Below are 25,864 nucleotides of genomic sequence, written 5' to 3'. Positions count from 1 at the left end.
GATCAACTTTAACCTAGTAATTGCTTATCATCACCTGTTTTGATGCCCTATCATGTCCCTCCCAACCAATGACGTATGACGCATTCCAGAGCCTCGTTCTGACATACAGGTAGACCGAACCACGGCGCCATATTGAGAGAGAACGGAAGTGAGTGATTTTTGATGTGGAAAAAGTGTTTATGAAGTTCCTAGAAAACATTGGCAAGAGTGATGAAAGCCGTTTAAACGCACAGTTAGGATTGAACTGGAACCATTTTACTATTTTGTTTTCTCGTTTAAGAGAACCCCCCCCACCCTCAAATAATTTTTCGAATCCCACCCTTGACAGTGTTAAGTCACTGAAAGCGCGCGGCAGCGACTGAACTCTTGTCGAAGATGCCCTTGGCACAGTTTGGAGCAGACCCATGGCAGAAAATGGCCTTGGAGAATTCGGAAAACGAGGTAATGAACATGCCAATGAACGATGGCCACCTTAGCTGTATTTGTCAACGTTTGACGCGGGCTGTTGTGAATCCACTTCCTCACACAGTTTGTGGGACACCAACTTCGATTTAGTTTCGCATAAACTGATTATTAAACTTAAGCGATTAAAAAAGGACTACATATTTGTGATTAAAGCTGTCTTATTTCTCAAGAAGTGCAGGCTGATAACTAACAGCCATTTGTTGCAGGACATCGTGAGAGGGGGGGGGCAAATCGCTAACTACTCACTACAGCGAACATGTGATATTTATCGTTCAAGTTGCCATTTCTAAAGTGTAAACTGGGTCTATTAAAATGCAGTTTTATTTCTATATGTTCTAATCAACTAACAATTGGCCCTGAAGCATATTACACCGTTTAAAAAACACGAGCCCACCCCAATTTTGTGTGAGAGACAAAGTTAAATCGCTTTCTCTGTGTTACAGGTCATGGATGACTCAATGGGGGAGGATGAAACCGTATGTAGTGTGAGTAAAAAAAAAAAAAAATCTCACCTGTCTTCTCCCAGACTGTCTCATTTTCACAGGAGGTTGGTGGCACCTTAATTGGGGAGAACGTGCTCGTGGTAATGTCTGGAGAGGAATCATTGGAATGGTGTCAAACACATGGTTTCCATGTGTTTGATGCCATGCCATTTCCTCCTTTCCAGACATTATTATGAGCCGTCCTCCCCTCACTAGCCCCCACTGGTGTGTGCATATGTGTTTATGTTTCATGTTCTCTCTCAATTCAGTTTTCTCTCTTTGTCCTCTCTCACCTACTCACACACCTACATCCAGGCACTCCACAATAATACTGAGTACTATGTATTAATATGGACTAGTGGTGGGGTCGGTGAGAGCAAAATGATTAAAGAGAAGATAAGGGTAGCGAAAGAGTGAAAGCGACTGTGAAAGAGGGAGAGTGCATGCTATGTCTTTTAGTCATCCTCCTCCACACCTTTTGATGCAGTGGGAGGGGGTGTTGAATGCGTGGAGCCGGTTGCAAGCTGTCCGTCGGCAGCTCCCTCCCCCGGCAGATCAGAGCGTAGCGCAGTCTATCCCAGCGCAGCCACACTGTGACACAGGGAGAGGGGCTCTGCTGGCCCAGCACCGGGATGGGGGATTTGGACACCGCTGGGGCAGAACACGGGCCAAAGAAGGAATTTGCTGAGAGCTGGTGTGCTGTACGTGGGTCTGATGTGGCTTGGTGTTGTGTTTGGGTGGGAAAGCATGGGATTTGATTTCTCCATCCTCCCACAGTATGACTCTCTGCTCTAGTGCAAAGAAAAGGTTCTGAGTATGCAGCGCTGAAACAGTCTCTTTCTTGGTAGGGTTTTACTTCAAAACTTGTGAATGTATTTTATTTGATTAATTCCATTGCTTCTCTTTATTATTCTTTGTGACGTGTGTCTGTACATTTGTGTGTTTGTTTTATAGAATTACTGTGTATTCCTATTCTCTCTCCACACTGCGGTGCATTTGGCGCGTACCTGGTTTTGTTTTGACTGTGTCTCTAATCTTTCACAGGATGAGGGCTCAGTGAATGAGATCAGTATCACAAACCATGTTAAAGAGGGCTCTGAAAGGGCTGATCCTAGGCAGTTTGAGCTCCGCAAGGTACTGGGACAGGGATCCTTTGGGAAGGTAAATGACTGTGTGAGATGAAACTGTGTAGTGGTCGAAATATATATTTTTTTTTAAATTATGAATGATGGTTTTCATATCTCTGAACATTTGTGTATATTAGACTGACTGATTGATGGATGCTGTTGGGTTTAATAGCTGAACTGATATGTGTCTCTTATCTATGTTCCCCTGTTCAGGTGTTCCTTGTGAAGAAAATAACAGGGCCTGATGCTGGACAGCTGTATGCTATGAAGGTGCTGAAAAAGGCCACTTTGAAAGGTACACTAGTCTGCTGTGATAATTATTTTTTTCTGTGAATATTTTTTCTGTGAATATATTATGCTTGCAATGGTTTTAAAACTACTTTACAAATACAGTATATATATATTTTTTGAATTATATTACAGTCATGTTTTTAATTGTCATTTCTTTCACGAATTACCAGTGCGAGATAGGGTCCGTACCAAGATGGAGCGAGACATTCTGGTAGAGGTGAACCATCCTTTCATAGTCAGACTACACTACGGTGAGTTATCAGACATCATCTGCCTGCCCTGTCATATGTCTACGTCTGATATAAGCACAGGTCATTAAACCTTACAGATGAGTTTTGACTTTAATATGTACCCATGATTCTTCACAGCATTCCAGACAGAAGGGAAGCTGTACCTGATTCTGGACTTCCTCCGAGGTGGAGATCTATTCACACGGCTGTCTAAAGAGGTGAGCAGAATTAAAATAATTATTAATTATTATTTTTTTACATGAAAAAAAATGTTTATTTTTTCCTGGTAATTCATGTCCATATTATATTAGGTGTGTTGTTTTTAACAAGTCTGTCTACCAGGTGATGTTCACAGAGGAGGATGTGAAGTTCTACCTGGCAGAGCTGGCTCTGGCCCTGGACCATCTGCATGGCCTGGGAATCATCTACAGAGACCTTAAACCTGAGAAGTAGATATTACACTAATGCTATGACATTGCTTCTTCCCATTAGGTACTTGTTTCTCTTCCAATCAGCAACCTGGGAAATGATTGCATATTTTTTTTATAGAAATCTAATGTTATTTTGAGCTTCGAATTTATGTTATATACTGTCTGTTTACTGTATGTGTTTCTGCTGGCGGATGTTGAATTTCCTCTGACTGAGATCACTCTGTCCTTTCAGCATTCTGTTAGATGAGGAGGGCCATATCAAACTCACTGGTGGGTGATTTTCTGCTCCTATTACATATTAATGTTTCATATTCACACTCGGCCTGACTCAGCCACCGAACAGAATAAGAAAGTGTTTTTAATGCCTTTTTAATTGTAGGAGCCCTTAGTCTTCCTATGTACCATTTTCAGCTCGACTCATTTTGTTGCCCTTTGTTTGTTCCAGACTTCGGCCTTAGTAAAGAGTCCATTGATCATGAGAACAAGGCCTACTCTTTCTGTGGAACAGTGGAGTACATGGCACCAGAGGTCGTGAACCGCCGAGGACACACCCTTAGCGCTGACTGGTGGTCCTACGGCGTGCTCATGGTGAGTGCTGGAGTTCCAAATGGTTCTGTCTCTCTGCAATTCATTACCCTGGGATGTGTTCAAATATCTGATATCCAGTATCAAGTGTGTCCACATTCATATCTGCCTGGATGGGCCAATGTGTCCTATGGCTGACATTGCCACTGATTAGACATGTTAATACAATGTTGTTTTCATCTTCCCCAGTTTGAGATGCTGACTGGGACACTGCCTTTCCAAGGGAAGGACCGGAAGGAAACCATGACCATGATACTGAAGTGCGTCTTACTCAACCTGTCTTGAGTACAAGTTTAACCAGGCTGTTAGCACATAACAGTTTGATCTCAATCTACCATGTTAATTGTTTTGTTTGCACTGCAGGGCCAAGTTGGGAATGCCACAGTTCCTGAGCCAAGACGCCCAATCTCTCCTACGTAACCTTTTCAAACGCAACCCAGGCAACAGACTAGGTAATCATTCTCCATCACTAAAAGGGTATTGTGCACCATGGCTTGTAACTGATGATTGCTTAAAGTGGCAATCAACAGTTGAAACAATAACAAAGCGCATCCCTGCCCTTGTTTTGGTAAAAAGCTGAGGGGTGGGGCTGGAGAAATGTAACCACTCTTAAATTCATAGACGTAGCTATGGATGCAAAGATTGACCATTCATGATATCAACATTTATAGTTTTAAAAGTTTAGGCTATGAAGTGTTTTTACGTTTACTTTGTTTACAAACATTGGAGTAAAAACAGCTTATTTTGAGTTGTTATGGCGTACAACAGTTGAACTAAGTTCATGAGGTATTTTATAAGTTATCTTATTCAACCAATACATTTGGTTTACATAGTCGGAAGTTTACATACACCTTAGGCAAATACATTTGAACTCCGTTTTTCACAATTCTTGACATATAATCCTAGTAAAAATTTCCTGTCTTAGGTCAGTTAGGATCACCACTTTATTTTAAGAATGTAAAATGTCAGAATAATAATAGTGATTTATTTCAGCTTTTATTTCTTTCATCATATTCCCAGTGGGTCAGAAGTTTACATGCACTCAGTTAGTATTTGGTAGAATTGCCTTTAAATTGTTGATCTTGGGTCAAACGTTTCGGGTAGCCTTCCACACGCTTCCCACAATAAGTTGGGTGAATTTTGACCCATTCCTCCTGACAGAGCTGGTGTAACTGAGTCAGGTTTGTCGGCATCCTTGCTCGCACATGCTTTTTCGGTTCTGCCCACAAATTTTCTATAGGATTGAGTTCGGGGCTTTGTGATGGCCACACCAATACCTGGACTTTGTTGTCCTTATTTTGCCACAACTTTGAAAGTATGCTTGGGGTCATTGTCCATTTGGAAGACCCATTTGTGACCACGTTTTAACTGTCTGACTGATGTCTTGAGATGTTGCTTCAATATATCCACCTAATTTTCCTGCCTCATGATGCCATCTATTTTGTGAAGTGCAGCAAAGCACCCCCACAACATGATGCTGCCATCCCTGTGCTTCACGGTTGGGATGGTGTTCTTCGGCTTGCAAGACTCCTTTTTCCTCCAAACATAACAATGGTCATTATGGCCAAACAGTTCTATTTTTGTTTCATCAGACCAGAGGACATGAGTTTGAAGGTAGGCCTTGAAATACATCCCCAGGTACACCTCCAATAGGCTAATCGACATAATAATAATAATAATATATGCCATTTAGCAGACGCTTTTATCCAAAGCGACTTACAGTCATGCGTGCATTTACAAACGCCATGCTCTACCAACTGAGCTACACAGGACCACATTTGAGTCAATCAGAATTTTCTAAAGCCATGACATAATTTTCTGGAATTTTCCAAGCTGTTTAAAGGCACAGTCAACTTAGTGTATGTAAGCTTCTGACCCACTGGAATTGTGACGCAGTGAATTATAAGTGAAATAATCTGTCTGTAAACAATTGTTGGAAAAATGACTTGTGTCATGCACAAAGTAGATGTCCTAACCGACTTGCCGAAACTATAGTTTGTTAACAAGAAATTTGTGGGGGGATTGAAAAACAAGTTTTAATGGCTCCAAGTGTATGTAAACTTAAGACTTCAACTGCACATATTTCATTCACAAGTCCAAAAATGTTTGTAGCAATCGCAGATTGCCCCTTTAAATGAATCTCACTCGATAGAAAAAATATAGATCTTGCCACTCTAGGCGGAACATAGTGTTTGGTTGTCTCCCAAGTGGTGCAGTGGTCTAAGGCACTGCATCACAGTGCTAGAGGCATCACTACAGATCTGGTTTCTAGCTGGGCTGTGTTGCAGCCAGCCGTGACCGGAAGACCCGTGAGGCGGTGTACAATTGGCCCAGCATTGTCCGGGTTAGGGGAGGGTTTGGACGGCAAGGATGTCCTTGTCCCATCGTGTTCTAACGACTCCCGTGGCGGGCCGGGCACACTGACACGGTCGCAAGTTGGATTGTTTCCTCTGACCCATTGGTGAGTCTAGCTTCCGGGTTAAGAGTGCAGTGTGGCTTGTGGCAGGGTCGTGCTTCAGAGAACGCATGACTCTCGACCTTCACCTCTCCCGAGTCCGTACGGGAGTTGCAGCGATGGGACAAGACTGTAACTACCAATTATATACCATGAAATTAAATTTGTCATCACTGAACTACAATCATATTACAAAAGATACCACAGGTATCCTGTAATGTGTGTGGATTTGTTGATCACAGGTGCTGGTCCAGATGGAGTGGAAGAGATCAAGAGACATTCCTTATTTTCCACAATTGACTGGAACGTAAGTTTGCATATTAATATGTGTTTGCCATCTGCCTGCTCCTCTGTCAGTGTGTATTATAAATGCTTTATGTTTTTAAACTCTCGAGTGGCGCAGCTGTCTTTAGTTCTAGAGGCGTCACTACAGACCCTGGTTCGATTCCGGTCTGTATCACAACCAGCCTTGACTGGGAGTCAATGGGTAATGGTAAATGGGAATTTGTTCTTAACCTGTCTCGGACTTGGGTTCCATTCTGCTCGTGCAACCCCTCGCCAACAGCCAATAAAATTGCAGGGCGCCAAATACAGATCAACAGTAATCTCATAAATCAAATTTCTCAAACATACAAGTATTAGGCACCATTTTAAAGATACAATTCTCGTTAATCCAGCCACAGTGTCTGCTTTCAAAAATGCTTTACAGCGAAAGCTCCACAAACGATTATGTTAGGTCACCACCAACTCACAGAAAAACCCAGCCATTTTTCCAGCCAAAGAGAGGGGTCACAAAAAGCACACAGATATAAAATTCATCACTAACCTTTGATCTTCATCAGATGGCACTCACAGGACATCATGTTACACAATACATGATGTTTTGTTTGGTAAAGTTCATATTTATATCCAAAAATCTTATTTTACATTGGCGTGTTAGGTTCAGTAGTTCCAAAACATGCAGTGATATTGCAGAGAGCCACATGAATTCACAGAAATACTCATAATAAATGTTGATGAAAATACAGCTATTATACATTCAACTTTAAATACACTTCTCTTTAATGCAACCAGTGTCAGATTTCAAAAAACGTTACGGAAAAAGCTTAATCTGAGAACGGTGCTCAGAGCCCAAACCAGCCAGAGAAATATCTGCCATGTTGGGTCGTCAACATTATTCATAAATAGTATCATAAATATTCACTTGCCTTTGATCTTCATCAGAATGCACTCTCAGGAATCGCAGTTCCACAATAAATGCTTGTTTTGTTTGATAATGTCCTTCATTTATGTCCAATAGCTTATTTTGTTAGGGCGTTTGGTAAACAAATCCAAATGCGCGATCTGGTCTATTTGGACAAAATGTTTAAAAAATAAAATTGTCAAACTAAGTATAGAATCCATTTTTAGGATGTTTTTATCATAAAAGTTCAATAACGTTCCAACCGGAGAATTACATTGTCTGTTGAAAAGCAATGGAACGACAGCTACCTCTCAAGTGAAAGTGTGTGACTGAGAATGAGGCAATAAGCAGACCACTGACTCAGAGCTCCCATCTGGTCCTACATCACATGAGAAGCCTGAAACAACGTTCTAAAGACGGTTGACATCTAGTGGAAGCCTTAGGAAGTGCAAAATAACCCATTCCTGTTTGGAATTTTTCTCAGGTTTTTGCCTGCCATATGAGTTCTGTTATACTCACAGACCTCATTCAAACAGTTTTAGAAACTTCAGTGTTTTCTATCCAATACTAATATGCATATATTAGCATCTGGGACTGAGGAGGCAGTTCACTCTGGGCACGCTATTCATCCAAAAGTGAAAATGCTGCCCCCTATCCCAAAGAATTTAACTGACTTGCCCAGTTAAATAAAATGAACATGTTAAGGTTTATTCCAATATTTCCCCCTTTTTTTTGGTATGCCTGCAGAAATTATTCAGGAGAGAACTCCATCCCCCCTTTAAACCTGCGAGTGGCAGACCTGATGACACCATCTACTTTGACTCTGAATTCACTGCAAAAACTCCACGGGGTAAATGACAGAGTCTTGTTTGGTACTTTATACAATACACAGTTTCATAATTGTGTGTGTGAATGAAAAGTAGTGAGGGTTGACATGAGGAGTTTCCCCACAGACTCTCCCGGCTGTCCCCCGAGTGCAAACACCAACCAGCTGTTTAGAGGCTTCAGCTTCGTGGCTATCTCAGATGAGGAGAGTCAACCTCCACAGAACATTAACATCAACATGTCCTCTATACAGGTACCAACACACGCACGCACTGGATAGGTCCCTTTATTTATTTATTATAATATGGTTGTGTGTGGAAATAACAGAATTGGTCTCTGTGTCTATCTCTCTCTTCAGCAACTCCACAGAAACACAGCACAGTTTAGTGATGCCTACGATGTGAAGGAGGACATTGGTGTGGGCTCTTACTCCATATGCAAACGCTGTGTTCAGAAGAGCAACAGTATGGATTATGCTGTAAAGGTGAGCTGTAATGCTGGGGCTGCCCATGTCACACCCTGGGAATGCCCATGGTAGAATGGTAGGATTAACTGTTATTACTGATGTTGTTATCCCAGATCATCAGTAAGGCCAAGAGGGACACAACAGAAGAGGTGGAGATTCTTCTGCGCTATGGACAGCACCCCAACATCATCACTCTCAAAGATGTGAGTCATTACATCAGCAGTATGCGAATGAAGCAAGCAGCAACGTTTTTTTAAATATTTTTTTATGTATTTGACTTTTTCTTCCTAATTTTGATCTTCTTGCATCACTGCGACTCCCCAACGGGCTCGGGAGGCGAGTCATGCATCCTGCCAAACAGCACTTCTTAACACCCGCTCACTTAACCTGGAAGCCAGCCGCACCAATGTGTCGGAGGAAACGCTGTTCAACTGACAACTGAGGTCAGCCTGCAGGCCCACAGCCTGCCACAAGGAGTCGCTAGAGCACGATGAGACAAGTAAAACCTCTACTAACCCAGACGATGCTGGGCCAATTGTGCGACACCTTATGGGATTCTCGATCAAGGCTGTTTGTGATACAGCCTGGGATCGGACCGGGGTCTGTAGTGATGCCTCTAGCACTGCGATGCTGTGCCTTAGACCGCTTTGCCACTCGGTAGGCCCTGCGCTGTTTTGCTTTTAAGCCTCAGTTGTCACCGTTGACTGAAGTTACAGCAAGATGGTGTTATTATCCTAAATTCAGCAATAAAAGAAACGTCCTCTCACTGTCAACTGCGTTTTTATTTTCCGCAAACTTAACGTGTAAATATTTATATGAACATAATAAGATTCAACAACTGAGACATAAACTGAACAAGTTTCACAGACATGGAGGGTCATGTCAGGATGAGCCTGCAGGAAGGGTACCATATGAGGGAGGAGGATGTCTTCCCTGTAACGCACAGCGTTGAGATTGCCTGCAATGACACCAAGCTCAGTCCGATGATGCTGTGACACACCGTCCCAGACCATGATGGGCCCTCCAAATCGATCCCACTCCAGAGTACAGGCCTCGGTGTAACGCTCATTCCTTCGACGATAAACGCAAATCCGACCATCACCCCTGGTGAGACGAAACTGCGACTCGTCAGTGAAGAGCACTTTTTGCCAGTCCTGTCTGTTCCAGCGACGTGTTTGTCCACATAGGCGACGTTGTTGCCGGTGATGTCTGGTGAGGACCTGCCTTACAACAGGCCTACAAGCCCTCAGTCCAGGCATTTGTGGACAGTCTGAGCACCGACGGAGTGATTGTGCATTCCTGGTGTAACTCGGGCAGTTGTTGTTGCCATCCTGTACCTGTCTCGCAGGTGTGATGTTCGGATGTACCGATCCTGTGCAGGTGTTGTTACACGAGGTCTGCCACTGCGAGGACGCTCAGCTGTCCGTCCTGTCTCCCTATAGCACTGTCTTAGGCGTCTCACAGTACGGACATTGCAATTTATTTCCCTGGCCACATCTGCAGTCCTCATGCCTCCTTGCAGCATGCCTAAGGCACATTCACGCAGATGAGCAGGGACCCTGGGCATTTTTCTTTTGGTGTTTTTCAGAGTCAGTAGAAAGGCCTCTTTTAGTGTCCTAAGTTTTTTCATAACTGTGACCTTAATTGCCTACCGTCTGTAAGCTGTTAGTGTCTTAATGACCGTTCCACAGGTGCATGTTCATTTAATTGTTTATGGTTCATTGAACAAGCATGGGAAATAGTGTTTAAAAGACAGGGTCCTGAACGAGGGACGTTTCTTTTTTTGCAGAGTTTTATATATATGTGTGTGTGTGTGTGTGTGTGTGTGTGTGTGTGTGTGTGTGTGTGTGTGTGTGTGTGTGTGTGTGTGTGTGTGTGTGTGTGTGTGTGTGTGTGTGTGTGTGTGTGTGTGTGTGTGTGTGTGTGTGTGTGTGTGTGTGTGTGTGTGTGTGTGTGTGTGTGTGTGTGTGTGTGTGTGTGTGTGTGAACTTCAGAGTTCAACCTTTATCTATAACAGTTGAAGTTGGAATTTTACATTAAACCTTGTTTTTCAACCACTCCACAAATTTCTTGTTAACAAACTATAGTTTTGGCAAGTCTGTTTGGACATCTACTTTGTGCATGACACAATTTTTCCAACAATTGTTTACAGACAGATTATTTCACTTATAATTCACTATCACAATTCCAGTGGGTCAAAAGTTTACATACACTAAGTTGACTCTGCCTTTAAACAGCTTGGAAAATTCCAGAAAATGATGTCATGGCTTTAGAAGCTTATGATAGGCTAATTGACATCATTTGAGTCAATTGGAGGTGTACCTATGGATGTATTTCAAGGCCTACCTTCAAACTCAGTGCCTCTTTGCTTGACATCATGGGAGAATCAAAAGAAATCAGCCAAGACCTCAGAAAAAAAATTGTAGACCTCCACAAGTCTGGTTCATCCTTGGGAGCAATTTCCAAACGCCTGAAGGTACTACATTAATCTGTACAAACAATAGTACGCAAGTATATACACCATGCAGCCGTCATACCGCTCAGGAAGGAGACGCGTTCCGTCTCCTAGAGATGAACGTACTTTGGTGCAAAAAGTGCAACTCAATCCCAGAACAACAGCAAAGGACCTTGTGAAGATGCTGGAGGAAACAGGTACAAAGTATCTATATCCACAGTAAAACGAGTCCTATGACTCGTTCAGGCCGTTCAGCAAGGAAGAAGCCACCGCTCCAACACCGCCATAAAAAGCTAGACTACGGTTTGCAACTGTACAGGGGGACGAAGATTATACTTTTTGAAAAAATGTCCTCTGGTCTGATGAAATAAAAATAGAACTGTTTGGCCATAATGACCATCGTTATGTTTGGAGGAAAAGGGGGAGGCTTGCAAGCTGAAGAACACCATCCCAACTGTGAAGCACAGGGGTGGCAGCATCATGTTGTGGAGGTGCTTTGCTGCAGGAGGGACTGGTGCACTTCACAAAATAGATGGCATCATGTGGAAGGAAAATGATGTGGATATATTGAAGCAATATCTCAAGACATCAGTCAGAAAGTTAAAGCTTGGTTGCAAATGGGTCTTCCAAATGGACAATGACCCCAAGCTTACTTCCAACGTTGTAGTCAAATGGCTTAAGGACAATAAAGTCAAGGTATTGGAGTGGCCATCACAAAGCCCTGACCTCAATCCTGTAGAAAATGTATGGGCAGAACTGAAAAGGCGTGTGCGAGCAACGATGCCTACAAACCTGACTCTACACCAGCTCTGTCAGTAGGTATGGGCCAAAATTCACCCAACTTATTGTGGGGAGCTTGTGGAAGGCTACCCAAACGTTTGACCCAAGATCAACATTTTTTAAAGGCAATGCTACCAAATACTAATTGAGTGTATGTAGACTTCTTACCCACTGGGAATGTGATGAAAGAAATAAAAGCTTAAATACATAATTCTCTCTACTATTATTCTGACATTTCACATTCTTAAAATAGTGGTGATCCTAAAACAGAATTGTTACTTTGATTAAATGTCAGGAATTGTGAAAAACTGAGTTTAAATGTATTTGGCTAAGATGTATGTAAACTTCCGACTTCAACTGTATTTGAGTTTATATGGTTATCTGACTCTTGCATTGTATAATCATGCACGTGTGTATTGTGCTTATATCGTGTGTACACTGAGCAAAAATATATAAAGGAAACATGTATATTGTTGGTCCCACGTGTCATGAGCTGAAATAGAAAATCTCTGAAATGTTCCATATGCACAAAAAACTTGTTTCTCTTTAATTTTGAGCACAACTTTGTTTACATCCCTGTTCGTCAGCATTTCTCCTTTCCCAAGATAATCTATTCACTTGACAGGTGTGTCATATCAAGAAGCTGGTTAAACAACATGGTCATTACACAGGTGCACCTTGTGCGCTGGGGACTATTTAAAAAGCCACTCTAAAATTTGAAGTTTTGTCACAAAACACAATGCCACAGATGTCTCATGTTTTGAGGGAGTGTGCAATTGTCATGCTGACTTCAAGAATGTCCATCAGAACTGTTTCCAGATAGTTAAATGTTCATTTCCCTACCATAAGCTGCCTCCAACATCGTTTAACAGAATTTCCAACTGGCCTCACAACCGCAGACCACGATGTCAGCACTCCAGACCAGGACCTTCACATCCGGCTTCTTCGCCCGAGGGGGGGGGGGGGAGTATTTCTGTCTGTATTAAAGCCCTGTTGTGGGGAAAAACTCATTCTGATTGGCTGCTCCTGGCTCTCCGGTGGGTAGGCCTGACACACAAGTGGGTGGACCTATGCCCACCCATGGCTGCATCCCTACCCAGCCATGTAAAATCCATAGATACGGGCCTAATTTGCTCAACTGTATGTGTAAACATGTATACGCAGGGCCCAGCTGTAAAAGAGACCTTGGTCTCAGTCTGTGTTCCTTGTTGAAATAAAGGTATAATAATAATTTAAATTGACTAATTTAAACTAACTGTAACTCAGTACAATATTTTTCATTGTTCCATATTGCTTTTATATTGTTGTTCAGTATATTTAATATATGGCACATCAGGTTTGAATTCTCATGCTGATCAAAGCACCAATCAAATCCAGACATTATATACTTTTGAATGGCACTACCGGTTTACCCGGGAGGAAAGTGATTTATTCGCAGGTTGGAACATTTGTAAAATACCGGGAAAATATAAGCCTAGTGCGTGTCGGACATTTCTGGGATATTTTGTTTCAGCTCATGATACATGGGACCAACACTTTACACGTTGAGTTCAGTGTAGATTAACAATTGAATTGTTTCATTGTTTGGCTAGTATGTCAATGTTCTGAGAGTTATGGGAATATTTTTTTGTGTGCTGAATACTCTTCTATAATGAGTTATTTGTGAGTCTCTCTGGGTTACATTGTGAGATTGTGTGCCCTGTTAACTGTAGGTGTTTGACGATGGGCGCTCAGTGTACCTGGTGACAGAGCTGATGAAAGGAGGAGAGCTGCTGGATAAGATCCTCAGACAGAAGTTCTTCTCTGAGAGGGAGGCCAGTGCAGTTCTCCACACCATCACCAAAACTGTGGAGTACCTGCATGCACAGGGGGTAAAACATTCACCATCACAATGATGCATAATACTGATATATTACGTGTTCCAAGTATATACACTATATTTTGAGCACTTTGCTACTTTCAATACACAGGACCTTTCTACTGTATAAGCAATACGAGTTGACAATCTACACTTTGCCTCCCTGACTCACTGTCGGAATTTCTGTCCCCCTGCTCAGGTTGTCCATAGAGATCTGAAGCCCAGTAACATACTGTACGTGGATGAGTCTGGAAACCCAGAGTCCATCCGAATCTGTGACTTTGGCTTCGCCAAACAGCTGAGAGCTGAAAATGGACTCCTGATGACTCCCTGCTACACGGCCAACTTTGTCGCCCCCGAGGTGCCTCTTCTACATGTTTCTGTGACTAGTACCTGCATGCTCAGCTAATGGTCGTCTAACTATAACAAGTTCATCGTATTTTCAGTTTTCAATATATTTGTCTAGTAACTGACATGGCATTATTTGCATTATGTATTCTAATGCAGTGTGCTATACTTCCTATTGTTGTTAGGTCCTGAAGAAACAGGGATATGATGCAGCCTGTGATATCTGGAGTCTAGGAGTGCTGCTCTATACAATGCTTACTGGGTAATGCGTGCTTTACCAATAGTAATGCAGCCAATGATGTTCATGAAAATATGAACACATACAGTGGGGAGAACAAGTATTTCATACACTGCCAATTTTGCAGGTTTTCCTACTTACAAAGCATGGAGAGGTCTGTAATTTTTTATCATAGGTACACTTCAACTGTGAGAGACGGGACTCTAAAACAAAAATCCAGAAAATCACATTGTATGATTTGTAAGTAATTCATTTGCATTTTATTGCATGACATAAGTGTTTGATACATCAGAAAGCAGAAGTTAATATTGGGTACAGAAACCTTTGTTTGCAATTACAGAGATCATATGTTTCCTGTAGTTCTTGATCAGGTTTGCACACACTGCAGAAGGGATTTTGGCCCACTCCTCCATACAGACCTTCTCCAGATTCTTCAGGTTTCGGGGCTGTCGCTGGGCAATACGGACTTTCTGCTTCCGCCAAAGATTTTCTATTGGGTTCAGGTCTGGAGACTGGCTAGGCCACTCCAGGACCTTGATGCTTCTTACGGAGTCACTCCTTAGTTGCCCTGGCTGTGTGTTTCGGGTCGTTGTCATGCTGGAAGACCCAGCCACGACCCATCTTCAATGCTCTTACTGAGGGATTTGGCCAAGATCTCGCAATACATGGCCCCATCCATCCTCCCCTCAATACGGTGCAGTCGTCCTGTCCCCTTTGCAGAAAAGCATCCCCAAAGAATGATGTTTCCACCTCCATGCTTCACGGTTGGGATGGTGTTCTTGGGGTTGTACTCATCCTTCTTCTTCCTCCAAACACGGCGAGTGGAGTTTAGACCAAAAAGCTCTATTTTTGTCTCATCAGACCACATGACCTTCTCCCATTCCTCCTCTGGATCATCCAGATGGTCATTGGCAAACTTCAGACGGGCCTGGACATGCACTGGCTTGAGCAGGGGGACCTTGCGTGCGCTGCAGGATTTTAATCCATGACGTCGTAGTGTGATACTAATGGTTTTCTTTGAGACTGTCGTCCCAGCTCTCTTCAGGTCATTGACCAGGTCCTGCCGTGTATTTCTGGGCTGATCCCTCACCTTCCTCATGATCATTGATGCCCCACGAGGTGAGATCTTGCATGGAGCCCCAGACCGAGGGTGATTGACCGTTATCTTGAACTTCTTCCATTTTCTAATAATTGCGCCAACAGTTGTTGCCTTCTCACCAAGCTGCTTGCCTATTGTCCTGTAGCCCATCCCAACCTTGTGCAGGTCTACAATTTTATCCCTGATGTCCTTACACCCTCTCTGGTCTTGGCCATTGTGGAGAGGTTGGAGTCTGTTTGAGTGTGTTGACAGGTGTCTTTTATACAGGTAACGAGTTCAAACAGGTGCAGTTAATACAGGTAATGAGTGGAGAACCGGAGGGCTTCTTAAAGAAAAACTAACAGGTCTGTGAGAGCCGGAATTCTTACTGGTTGGTAGGTGATCAAATACTTATGTCATGCAATAAAATGCAAATTAATTACTTAATCATACAATGTGATTTGCTGGATTTTTGTTTTAGATTCAGTCTCTCAGTTGAAGTGTACTTATGATAAAAATTACAGACCTCTACATGCTTTGTAAGTAGGAAAACGTGCAAAATCGGCAGTGTATCAAATAGTTGTTCTCCCCACTAATACAATAGCAACAATAAAGTACATTCATATTTTATTAGTCCTTATTATTAGTATGTATTTATCTTGATATTTCAGGTTCACTCCTTTTGCCAATGGACCAGAGGATACTCCCGAAGAGATCTTGGCTCGGATCGGCAGTGGAAAGTTCTCTCTGACGGGTGGCTACTGGAATTCAGTCTCCGCAGAGGCCAAGGTATGTCTGGGATGTTGGTTGTACTGCAGCACTGTGCTTTCCATAGTATCCAATTACTCTATGATAGTGGTTTCAAAACGGAATCCTTTTCCTAGCACTATACAGTGCATTCGGAAAGTATTCAGACCCCTTCACTTTTTCCAAATGTTTGTTAGACTTATTCTAAAATTAATTCTATTTTTTTTCATCAATCTACACACGATACCCCATAATGACATTTTTTGCAAATGTATTAAAAATAAACCAAATTAGTATTCAGATCCTTTGCTATGAGACTCGAAGTTGAGCTCCGGTGCATCCTGTTTCCCAATGATCATCCCTGAGACGTTTCTACAACTTGATTGGAGTCCACCTCTGGTAAATTAAATTGATTGGACATGATGTAGAAAGGCACACACCTGTCTATATTAGAGGTCAACTCCGATACCGATTATTGGAGGACCAAAACGCAGATACCGATTTAAATCGGCCGATTTTTAAAAACTTTTTTTTACAAAAAATATTTGCAATAATGACAATTACAACAATACTGAATGAATACTTATTTTAACTTAATATAATACATCACTAAAATCAATTTAGCCTCAAGTAAATAATGAAACATGTCCAATTTGGTTTAAATAATGCAAAAACAAAGTGTTGGAGAAGAAAGTAAAAGTGCAATGTAAGAATGCTAATGTTTCATATGAAAGCTGGTGGTTCCTTTTAACATGTCTTCAATATTCCCAGGTAAGAAGTTTTGAGTTGTAGTTATTATTGTCCTATAATTCCTATTTCCCTCTACCATTTGTATTTCATTAACTTTTGACTATTGGATGTTCTTATAGGCACTTTAGTATTGCCAGTGTAACAGTATAGCTTCCGTCCCTTTCCTCACTCCTCCCTGGGCTCGAACCAGCAACACAACGACAACAGCCACCATGGAAGCAACGTTACCCATGCAGAGCAAGGGGAACGACTACTAGAAGGCTCAGAGCGAGTGATGTTTGAAACGCTATTAGCGCACACTAACTAGCTAGCCATTTCACTTCAGTTACACCAGCCTCATCTCGGGAGTTGATAGGCTTGAAGTCATAAACAGGGCAATGCTTGACGCACAACGAAGAGCTGCTGGAAAAACGCACTAAAGTGCTGTTTGAATGAATGTTTACGCGCCTGCTCCTGCCTACCACCGCTCAGTCAGATACTTAGATACTTGTATGCTTTTATTTATTCGTTATTTTACATGTTCTCATTTGCAGCAACGACCTGGGGAATAGTTACAGGGGAGAGGAGGGGGGATGAATGAGCCAATTGTAAACTGGGGACACTGCCCTGCTTGTATGATTATATGCACCGCAGGACACGCTAGATAATATCTAGTAATATCAGCAACCATGTGTCGTTAACTAGTGATTATGATTGATTGTTTTTTATAAGATAAGTTTAATGCTAGCTAGAAACTTACATTGGCTTACTGCATTCGCGTAACAGGCAGTCTCCTTGTGGAATGCAACAAGAGAGGCAGGTCGTTATTGCGTTGGACTAGTTAACTGTAAGGTTGCAAGATTGGATCCCCCGAGATGACAAGGTGAAAATCTGTCGTTCTGCCCCTGAACCAGGCAGTTAACCCACCGTTCCAAGACCGTCATTGAAAATAAGAATGTGTTCTTAACTGACTTGCCTAGTTAAATAAAGGTATAAAAAAAATAGGCAAATCGGCACCCAAAAATACAGATTTCCGATTGTTATGAAAACTTGAAATCGGTCCTAATTAATGGGCCATTCTGATTAATCGGTCGACCTCTAGTTTATATAAGGTCCCACAGTTGACAGTGCATGTCAGATCAAAAACCAAGCCATGGGGTCAAATAAATTGTCCGTAGAGCTCCGAGACAGGATTGTAATCGAGGCACAGATCTGGGAAAGGATACCAACACATTTCTGAAGCATTGAAGGTGCCTAAGAACGCAGTGGCCTACATCATTCTTAAACGGAATAGGTTTGGAACCACCAAGACTCTTCCTAGAGCTCCAGAGTTCCTCTGTGGAGATGGGAGATCCTTCCAGAAGGACAACCATCTCTGCAGCACTCCACCAATCAGGCCTTTATAGTAGAGAGTTGCCAGACAGAAGCCACTCCTCAGTAAACGGCACATGACAGCCCTCTTGGAATTTGCCAAAAGGCACCCATTGGACTCTCAGACCAGATCTTTGGCCTGAATGCCAAGTGTCACATTTGGGGGAAACCAGGCACTGCTCATCACCTGGCCAATACCATCCCTACAGTGAAGCATGGTGGTGGCAGCATCATGCTGTGGGGATGTTTTTCAGCGGCAGGGACTGGGAGAATAGTCAGGCTAGAGGGAAAGATGAATGGAGCAAAGTACAGCGATCCTTGATAAACTTGCTCCAGAGCTCTCGGGACCTCATGAGTGGCCCAGCCAGAGCCCGGACTTGATCCCAATCTAACATCTCTGGAGAGACCTGAAAATAGCTGTGCGACGCTCCCTATTCAACCTGACAGAGAGGATCTGCAGAAAGAATGGGAGAAACTCTCCAAATACAGGTGTGCCAAGCTTGTAGCGTCATACCCAAGAAGACTCGCTGTGATTTTTATTTATTTAAGTTTTATTTTACCTTTATTTAACTAGGCAAGTCAGTTAAGAACAAATTCTTATTTTCAATGACTGCCTAGGAACAGTGGGTTAACTGCCTGTTCAGGGGCAGAACGACAGATTTGTACCTTGTTAGCTCAGGGTTTGAACTTGCAACCTTCCGGTTACTAGTCCAACGCTCTAACCACTAGGCTACCCTGCTGCCAAAGGTGCTTCAACAAAGTACAGAGTAAAGGGTCCTGAATACTTATGTAAGTGATGTTTTAGATTTTTAAAATAAGTTTTCAAAAATGTCTAAACCTGTTTTTGAATTGTCATTGTGTGTAGATTGAGGGAATAAAAATGATTTAATCAATTTTAGAATAAGTCTGTAATGTAACAAAGTGGAAAAAGTGAATGGGTCTGAATACTTTCTGAATGCACTGTGTACTTGATGGAAGTGATAGTATGCACACTCTGAACATTGGCATTGCTGTCTTTAGGACCTAGTGTCCAAGATGCTGCATGTGGACCCCCACCAGAGGCTAACTGCTGCTCAGGTGCTGCGACACCCTTGGATATTACACAAGGACCAGTTGCCCAAGTACCAGCTCAATAGACAGGATGCTCCTCATTTGGTCAAGGTAACAAAACTTTATTCAATGCACAAGTCTCTCTTTTCTGACACTCTGAAAGCTTCTCTGCTGGGTATTGATAAATTAACACCAAGACTGTTCTCCCTCTTACAGGGTGCAATGGCAGCCACTTATTCTGCTCTGAACATGCATGTTCCCCCTGTGCTGGACCCTGTAGGGCGCTCCTCGTTAGCTCAAAGAAGAGGAGTGAAGAAGTTGACCTCTACAGCCCTGTGATCCACTAGTATCAATCTCACCTGTTCAATGCTACTGCACCAGTGCATTAGTGTGTTTCGACTCCCGCTGTGTTAGAAGAACAGTGTGTAAGACCAAAAAGAAACGGTAACCCATTCACTGAGAAAATGTATCATGTATTTGCTTGTACAATCATCACTGCCTTCAGACCAAGAGTTACAAACTCTTGGAAAGGCTGAACTGTATATTTTATGAAAATGAGATATTTACTACAAAAATAGAATGAAATGTATACGGGTTCCTACAGGTCTGTGTTTTAAACAGAGATTGTGTTAAGCACTGTGGGATGAAGGGGTTTGGAAAGGGTTAAAATGATGTTTCCCCCAGTTGCATGGAGCACAGTCAGGCCCCCTTATTCCAAATCAACCGTTAAGCCCCTACCTATGCACTTGTATAGATCTGAACATATTCGATACGTGTAAACAGTCATATTTTTAGTTAGGCCAATTTTTAGAATGTTATTCTAATTACAGACATTTGGGTACATAGCATTGTTTAAATATTCCCCATGTCATGTTAAATGGGGAGCTAACCAAAGAAATAGAATGAATGGAACTGACTTGGTGCTCTAACCCTGGCAATTTGACTGGTTAACAAACTCACCGTATAGCCCCACAGTGGAGGTGTCATAACACTCCTAAAACCTAGCAGTTAAACAGGGAAATGGTTCCAATTGTTTTTCCACCATTCATTTTTCCCATATGATACTTAATAAGGGCTTTGTTTGGTGAAGGTTTACCCTGGCGTGTCATTTTGATGACCATGTAAATCTCTGACAAGTTGACTAACCGATATATTTATCTCCATTTACTCTGCTTCAAATGCTAATTAGTGTCCAAGTAGACATCACGCAAGATTACAAATACCTGCAAGCTCATGCACGTGCTGACACCTTTGCTAACAGTTATTGTGTCAAGACAGTTCACATAATTGTCCATTTAAATACATTTTGCCAATGTATTCATTACTAAATGTAACTAAAATGGTTAATACAGGCAAATATATTTATAAGTCACCTTGTCCTAGAGAGATTTACACCGTTATCAAAAGCCCTTATTTTAAGTGTTTCTAAAATCCCCTATGGGAAAAATGAATGGAGCCATTTCCTTGTTTGACCCCTAGGTTTTATTTGGAATATTCTATCAATAGATTCTGGATTGCCATGGTAATGTAGAATGTTCATTCAAATTATGCTAGCTCAGGGGTGTCAAACCTTTTGCATGGAGGGCCTTGTCTGTTGGTTTTTTGTTTCAATCAATCCCTAGACAACCAAGTGTGGGGGGGGGGAGTTCCTTACTAATTTGTGATCTTAATTCATTAATCAGGTACAAGGGAGGAGCAAAAACACGCAGACTCTCGGCCCTCCGTGGAATGATTTTGACACTTGTGTGCTAGCTGATGTGGCTCATGAATATATTTTTTGTGATGTCAGTTGAGTTGATTTAACAGATTGAAGTTTATACTTCTTGCTTTTACTTCCTGCCATTGGTCTAGGGAAAAGATATACAGGTGAAGACAACGTCGTCACAAATCTGGGATCATTGGTGTTCGTTAACTACCAGCGCCATTGCTAACCAGCACAGCTGGTCCTATTCTTGCAAAGAGTTATGGGCTATTAGAATCTTGTTTTCTTAACCGTTGTCATATTCAACCTAGTCATAGGTACACTCAATGGCTGCCAGTCCAGCCATTATGCTACCGTTGACTTTAATGGGGATGCCTGTTATATTCATTCTATTTCTATGGAACTATTATGGCTGCCATGGAATGTTTTAGTGTCATGTTTTTGCATCATTGCCCAATTCAGACATTCAGTTTTATACAATTTTCTATTTTATTTTTATATTCCCCATGTAGCTATTGTTAATAGTGAGCTAACATGGCTGCCATAGAATGTTGAAGTGTCAATATAAAATGCATCATGATGCGGAAACCGCATTGGCTCAACTTTCTAAATACAAGGCTCTGGGAATAAGCAACATGGAATTATTACTATATTGCTTATTTATTGGGCAATTAGGGTTTGGACACTGACAAACTCCTTAATAGTGCAACAGTTTACCAAGGCCCTGTCAGCAATGGGGGAGAAAAAGTGCTAACCTCCTTCCTCACTCCAGTATCTGCTGCTGCACTTTCTCTCAGACCTATGTGTTGGGGCAGGGCCCAGAGGGGTTGGAGTTTTCTTGCTTTACTTAGTCTTTCAATTTTTTTTGTCCTTCTCATAATCATAAAGGGAAACGTGAACTTGGGATATACTTATAGCAATTAAGATTACTTTTCCAGTCTACCTTTAAGAGACAATTAAGAATGTATTTTTGTATATTTTCTACTTGGTGTGCATGATGGTCACAGGACAGCTTTAGTTTGGGGGGGGGTTAAGGGAAAGGCTTTCCAAGAAGATGCTGGGGAAATGTAACATGCTAGATGGAGGGGTGAATAGATAGCGTCTTTCCCCTCTGGTTGTTTCCATGTTTTACAGATAAATGTTTCTCAGATATGGGCCAGGCAAGTGACTGCAGCTTCATTTGTAACCTTAAAAAATGATCATGAATACATCAAATAAATATACAATCAAGTAATGCATCAATTGTTAATTCTTTCCTCCACCGAAAGGCCACATAACTATCCATTTTAATGAGTATATGATGTAGGAGACCAGATCGGTTAGGAAACATGGGAAGCCACTTTTTAAACCCTAATGCTGCTTCACGGTGTTGCAAGCGGAAGTGGTTTCCCCGAGAAAGCTAAGCTAACAAGCTTGCTAACTTTGTAAGTGTGTGACATCGTCACGGATTGGTATTTCATTCCATTTTTATAACACACAATTCGATACGGACAAAACAGGACTGATTTAACAAAGCCTGTCAGTTTGGGAATATGCCGAAGAATAAAGGTAAGTAGCAAACATGTTGCCTTTGGTTGTTATAGCTAACGTTATTCCATGGAATGGTTGATGTTTATGCTAGCTAGCTAGCCACCCGGGCCCATGCTTAGCAACGTGACTGGAGGAAGGCACCGTATGGCATTTAACAAATATTTAAACTTGTGGAAACGTTGCTTAACCTTCATTACCACCAATCTCATATTGTTTATATTATCGCAATTGGACTATTAATAATTTAAGAATTCGACTGGCGAACTATGAACTGCCTTTTGTCACATTATTTTGCGCAACTGAATGACGTTAGTACCAACTAGTGCGGTAGGCCAAAAATATCCCTGCCCTGTGCCTATCATCTTGAGCCTCAGCCCTGATGCTGTTACACTAACTAACTAACTAGCACAGGTAAAATGGATTAATTAAAGTATATTTGTAGCTAGGCTACAGCCATTTGGTTGGCTTATTTATCCGTGTTTATTTGACTCATGTTGCCAATGACTGGTGGAATTGGAATGACAGTCACCCATTAGACAGAACAATTGGCATTCTAATACATCTCTCATCCTCTCATTACAGGTAAGGGGGGAAAGAATCGACGACGTGGTAAAAATGAGAATGAATCAGAAAAGAGAGAGCTGGTTTTCAAAGAGGATGGCCAAGGTGAGTGCAAGGTCTCCCTTCAACCTTATTTAGTCTGTAAATTTAGCAAATAGGTTCTGACTTAATTTCAACCAATTGTCAACTGCTTTAACACTGACCATGCTAACAGTGTAGCTACTAATCGAATACAGTTATGATCTAGATGTATTCAACATTTGTGTGCTCCCTGGTTACCAGTTCAGCACTTACATTTGAGTCACCTCGTGACCTCTATGAATTGCTTAACTGCTTACATTTACATTTAAGTCATTTAGCAGACGCTCTTCATCTCTGTTCGTCTGTTCTAATCTAGAATATGCACAGGTCATTAAGATGTTGGGTAATGGACGACTGGAAGCTATGTGTTTTGATGGAGTCAAGCGACTTTGCCACATCCGAGGAAAACTGCGGAAAAAGGTAATTCTGTACACAGTAGCCTATATAGCGTTAGTGCTACTAGTCACAAAATTTGGCAAATAGCTGCATGCTGAAGACTGTTAATCATATGTGAACTGTATAAATGCAATCCAATGACATCATCCTTTACGCGCTACTTCCGTAATGCTTTGGGTTGGAAATGACATGAGGGTTGACAGACTCTTCTACCTGGTCTGTATGTGTCCAGTTCTATGATGGAAGTATTAAAGTTATTATACTCCAAATTCTCCTTGCTGACATCTTGTTATTCTCTCTTGGGCAGGTTTGGATCAACAGTTCAGACATCATCCTGGTGGGACTTCGAGATTACCAGGTAATAATTATGAGAGACAAAAATCAGCAATGGTTTGTATTTTTTAATGATAATGATAATACATTACTACATTCTTCCTTGAAGGACCAAAAAGCTGATGTTATCCTGAAGTACAATGCAGACGAGGCCAGGAGTTTGAAGGCTTATGGGGAGCTTCCTGAACATGGTAAGTATCTGGGACCTACCTGCTTTTCGACCACTGAATGCTCAGCTATGAAAAGCCAACTGACATTTACTTCTGAGGTGCTGACCTGTGATTATTATTTTACCCTGTTTGTCATTTATGAACATTTGATCATCTTGAAGACCGATCTGGCTTTAATGGCCATGTACTCTTATGATTATGGGCACATGTGCACTCTTTAAGGCAAACTATTTAATTAGTGTATGTTCTAACTCCCTAGCTAAAATCAATGAGACCGACACGTTTGGACCTGGTGACGACGAGGACATTCAGTTTGATGACATTGGAGATGATGACGAGGACATTGATGATGTGAGTAGAAGGTTCCTCTTGCAAGTCACAAGGAAAGCTGTCAATGAGTAATATTCTTGGGCAATATACGGTATGATTTTAAGTTAAGTATAACTAAGAAATCTAAGATGCCATGAATTATATACAGCACAGGGCTCCAGCTATACATTTAGTCTACTAAGTGGCTAAATGTCAACATCAAGCTTCTTGGTTAAAGAAGAGACATTCAATCCCTGCCTGGATTAAGATCCCTGTTACAATGTTCCATCTTCGCCATGTTCTGTTATAATCTCCACCCGGCACAGCCAGAAGAGGACTGACCACCACTTATAGCCTGGTTCCTCTCTAGGTTTTGGCCTTTCTAGGAAGTTTTTCCTAGCCACTATGCTTCTACACCTGCATTAATTGCAGCACTTTTATATATCAGCTGATGTAAGAAGGGCTATATAAATTGATTTGATTTGTTGCCTAAATTGTTTTGTGCTCCCCTTGTATGCACTTCTGGTAATACTGTATGGCACAGAAACTTTATGGAATCTGAATACCCCCCAACCCAAATGGATAACTGATGTAGTCAATCAACTGAAATCACATACAATTGAGTGAAATGCTTTTTCGCTCTGTGCAATTTGCTTGAACATTTTGTCTTTGTCTTAACATGCCTCTCTCCCCTTCCTCTCAGATCTGAATCAGGACTATTGTGTGCCACATCATTTACGCAGAGGAAAGTGGACATTCCTATAATCCTCAAGTCAGTTGAGACTGCTTAAGACCTGGAATCTGTCAAATGAGAACATCACACCTACTTCAGTTCACACTTCATATTTTTGTTATAGGTGTAATATATTTATATTTTATTCCATCATGCGGAATATAGGCTCAAATTACAGAACACCAGAATTTAAAATAAAAAAACTGAAATAAATGTTTGGTCTGAAGATTTGTCTAGAACAAAGTATCCCCCCCTTTTTTAGAACATACTTTTGTTTTCTTGATATTGATGATCAATAAAGTAATTATTTTAAAATTTGTGCTAATTTGATATGGCTTTTTCAATCAAAAACCATCTTGGCTGGCAACAGAAATTTCACTTTGTAAAAATGGTGAAAGCAGGTAGAAGAACTGTCCTATTGGTAAACCTTTTATTTAGCATTTACAGTATTGGCACAACACTGGACCTAGTATTTAATAGTGCCTTGTTTTTATACAGTATTCCACCTATCAATAACAATGCTGCATTTAATCCTAGGAAACAGATACTTCGCCCAGTTTTGTAACCAAATTAGGAGTGCTCAAAAAGATCTGTGCTGGCCTACAGCATGATCACGGGTGAACTCGGGCAAGGATGGTCTCTTCGCATTTGTTTTATTTGCTATGGCTTGATGACACGCACATAATTTGGCTGGCTTTGCTACAAAGTCAGACTGACAGTACCGGGCGAGGTTAATTTGAGTCTGGAGCGAGACCGCCGCAGGGTACCCAGTCTTGCTCAGATGCTGCGCACCACTTAATCCACGCTCACGTCTCTGGGCAGAGGGGATCAGAGACACATCTATTCAAAAGTTTT

General features: G+C 41.7%; 2 protein-coding genes across 3 annotated transcripts; both read left to right on the top strand.

Moving 5' to 3' along the window:
• The first annotated feature begins 118 nt into the window (after positions 1-118).
• Positions 119-22,134, top strand: LOC124007012 (ribosomal protein S6 kinase alpha-3). Of its 2 annotated transcripts, none has more exons than XM_046317247.1 (22): positions 119-441; positions 909-950; positions 1,992-2,108; positions 2,288-2,369; positions 2,536-2,616; positions 2,734-2,813; positions 2,926-3,044; positions 3,259-3,296; positions 3,472-3,614; positions 3,801-3,871; positions 3,975-4,063; positions 6,309-6,373; positions 7,997-8,099; positions 8,203-8,327; positions 8,433-8,558; positions 8,654-8,743; positions 13,488-13,646; positions 13,833-13,994; positions 14,167-14,243; positions 15,969-16,086; positions 19,165-19,305; positions 19,411-22,134. In XM_046317247.1, the coding sequence occupies exons 1-22, from the start codon at positions 376-378 to the stop codon at positions 19,531-19,533; spliced, it is 2,217 nt and encodes a 738-aa protein (XP_046173203.1). In that variant the 5' UTR covers positions 119-375; the 3' UTR covers positions 19,534-22,134. The 2 variants fall into 2 exon arrangements, with proteins under 2 accessions (XP_046173203.1, XP_046173204.1); XM_046317248.1 differs by having other exon boundaries at positions 120-441; positions 2,938-3,044.
• A 116-nt stretch (positions 22,135-22,250) lies between these two features.
• Positions 22,251-25,328, top strand: LOC124007014 (eukaryotic translation initiation factor 1A, X-chromosomal-like). The gene is made up of 7 exons (XM_046317251.1): positions 22,251-22,444; positions 23,009-23,092; positions 23,385-23,488; positions 23,772-23,822; positions 23,907-23,988; positions 24,227-24,318; positions 24,980-25,328. Exons 1-7 carry the CDS (start codon positions 22,429-22,431, stop codon positions 24,983-24,985), a joined length of 435 nt encoding a protein of 144 aa, XP_046173207.1. The 5' UTR covers positions 22,251-22,428; the 3' UTR covers positions 24,986-25,328.
• Positions 25,329-25,864: the final 536 nt, after the last annotated feature.

Source organism: Oncorhynchus gorbuscha, linkage group LG20 (genome assembly GCF_021184085.1).
Source record: "Oncorhynchus gorbuscha isolate QuinsamMale2020 ecotype Even-year linkage group LG20, OgorEven_v1.0, whole genome shotgun sequence".
NCBI lineage: Eukaryota > Metazoa > Chordata > Actinopteri > Salmoniformes > Salmonidae > Oncorhynchus > Oncorhynchus gorbuscha.
Note: the sequence above shows the minus strand (reverse complement) of the source record. Positions and strands in the feature narration are given on the sequence as shown.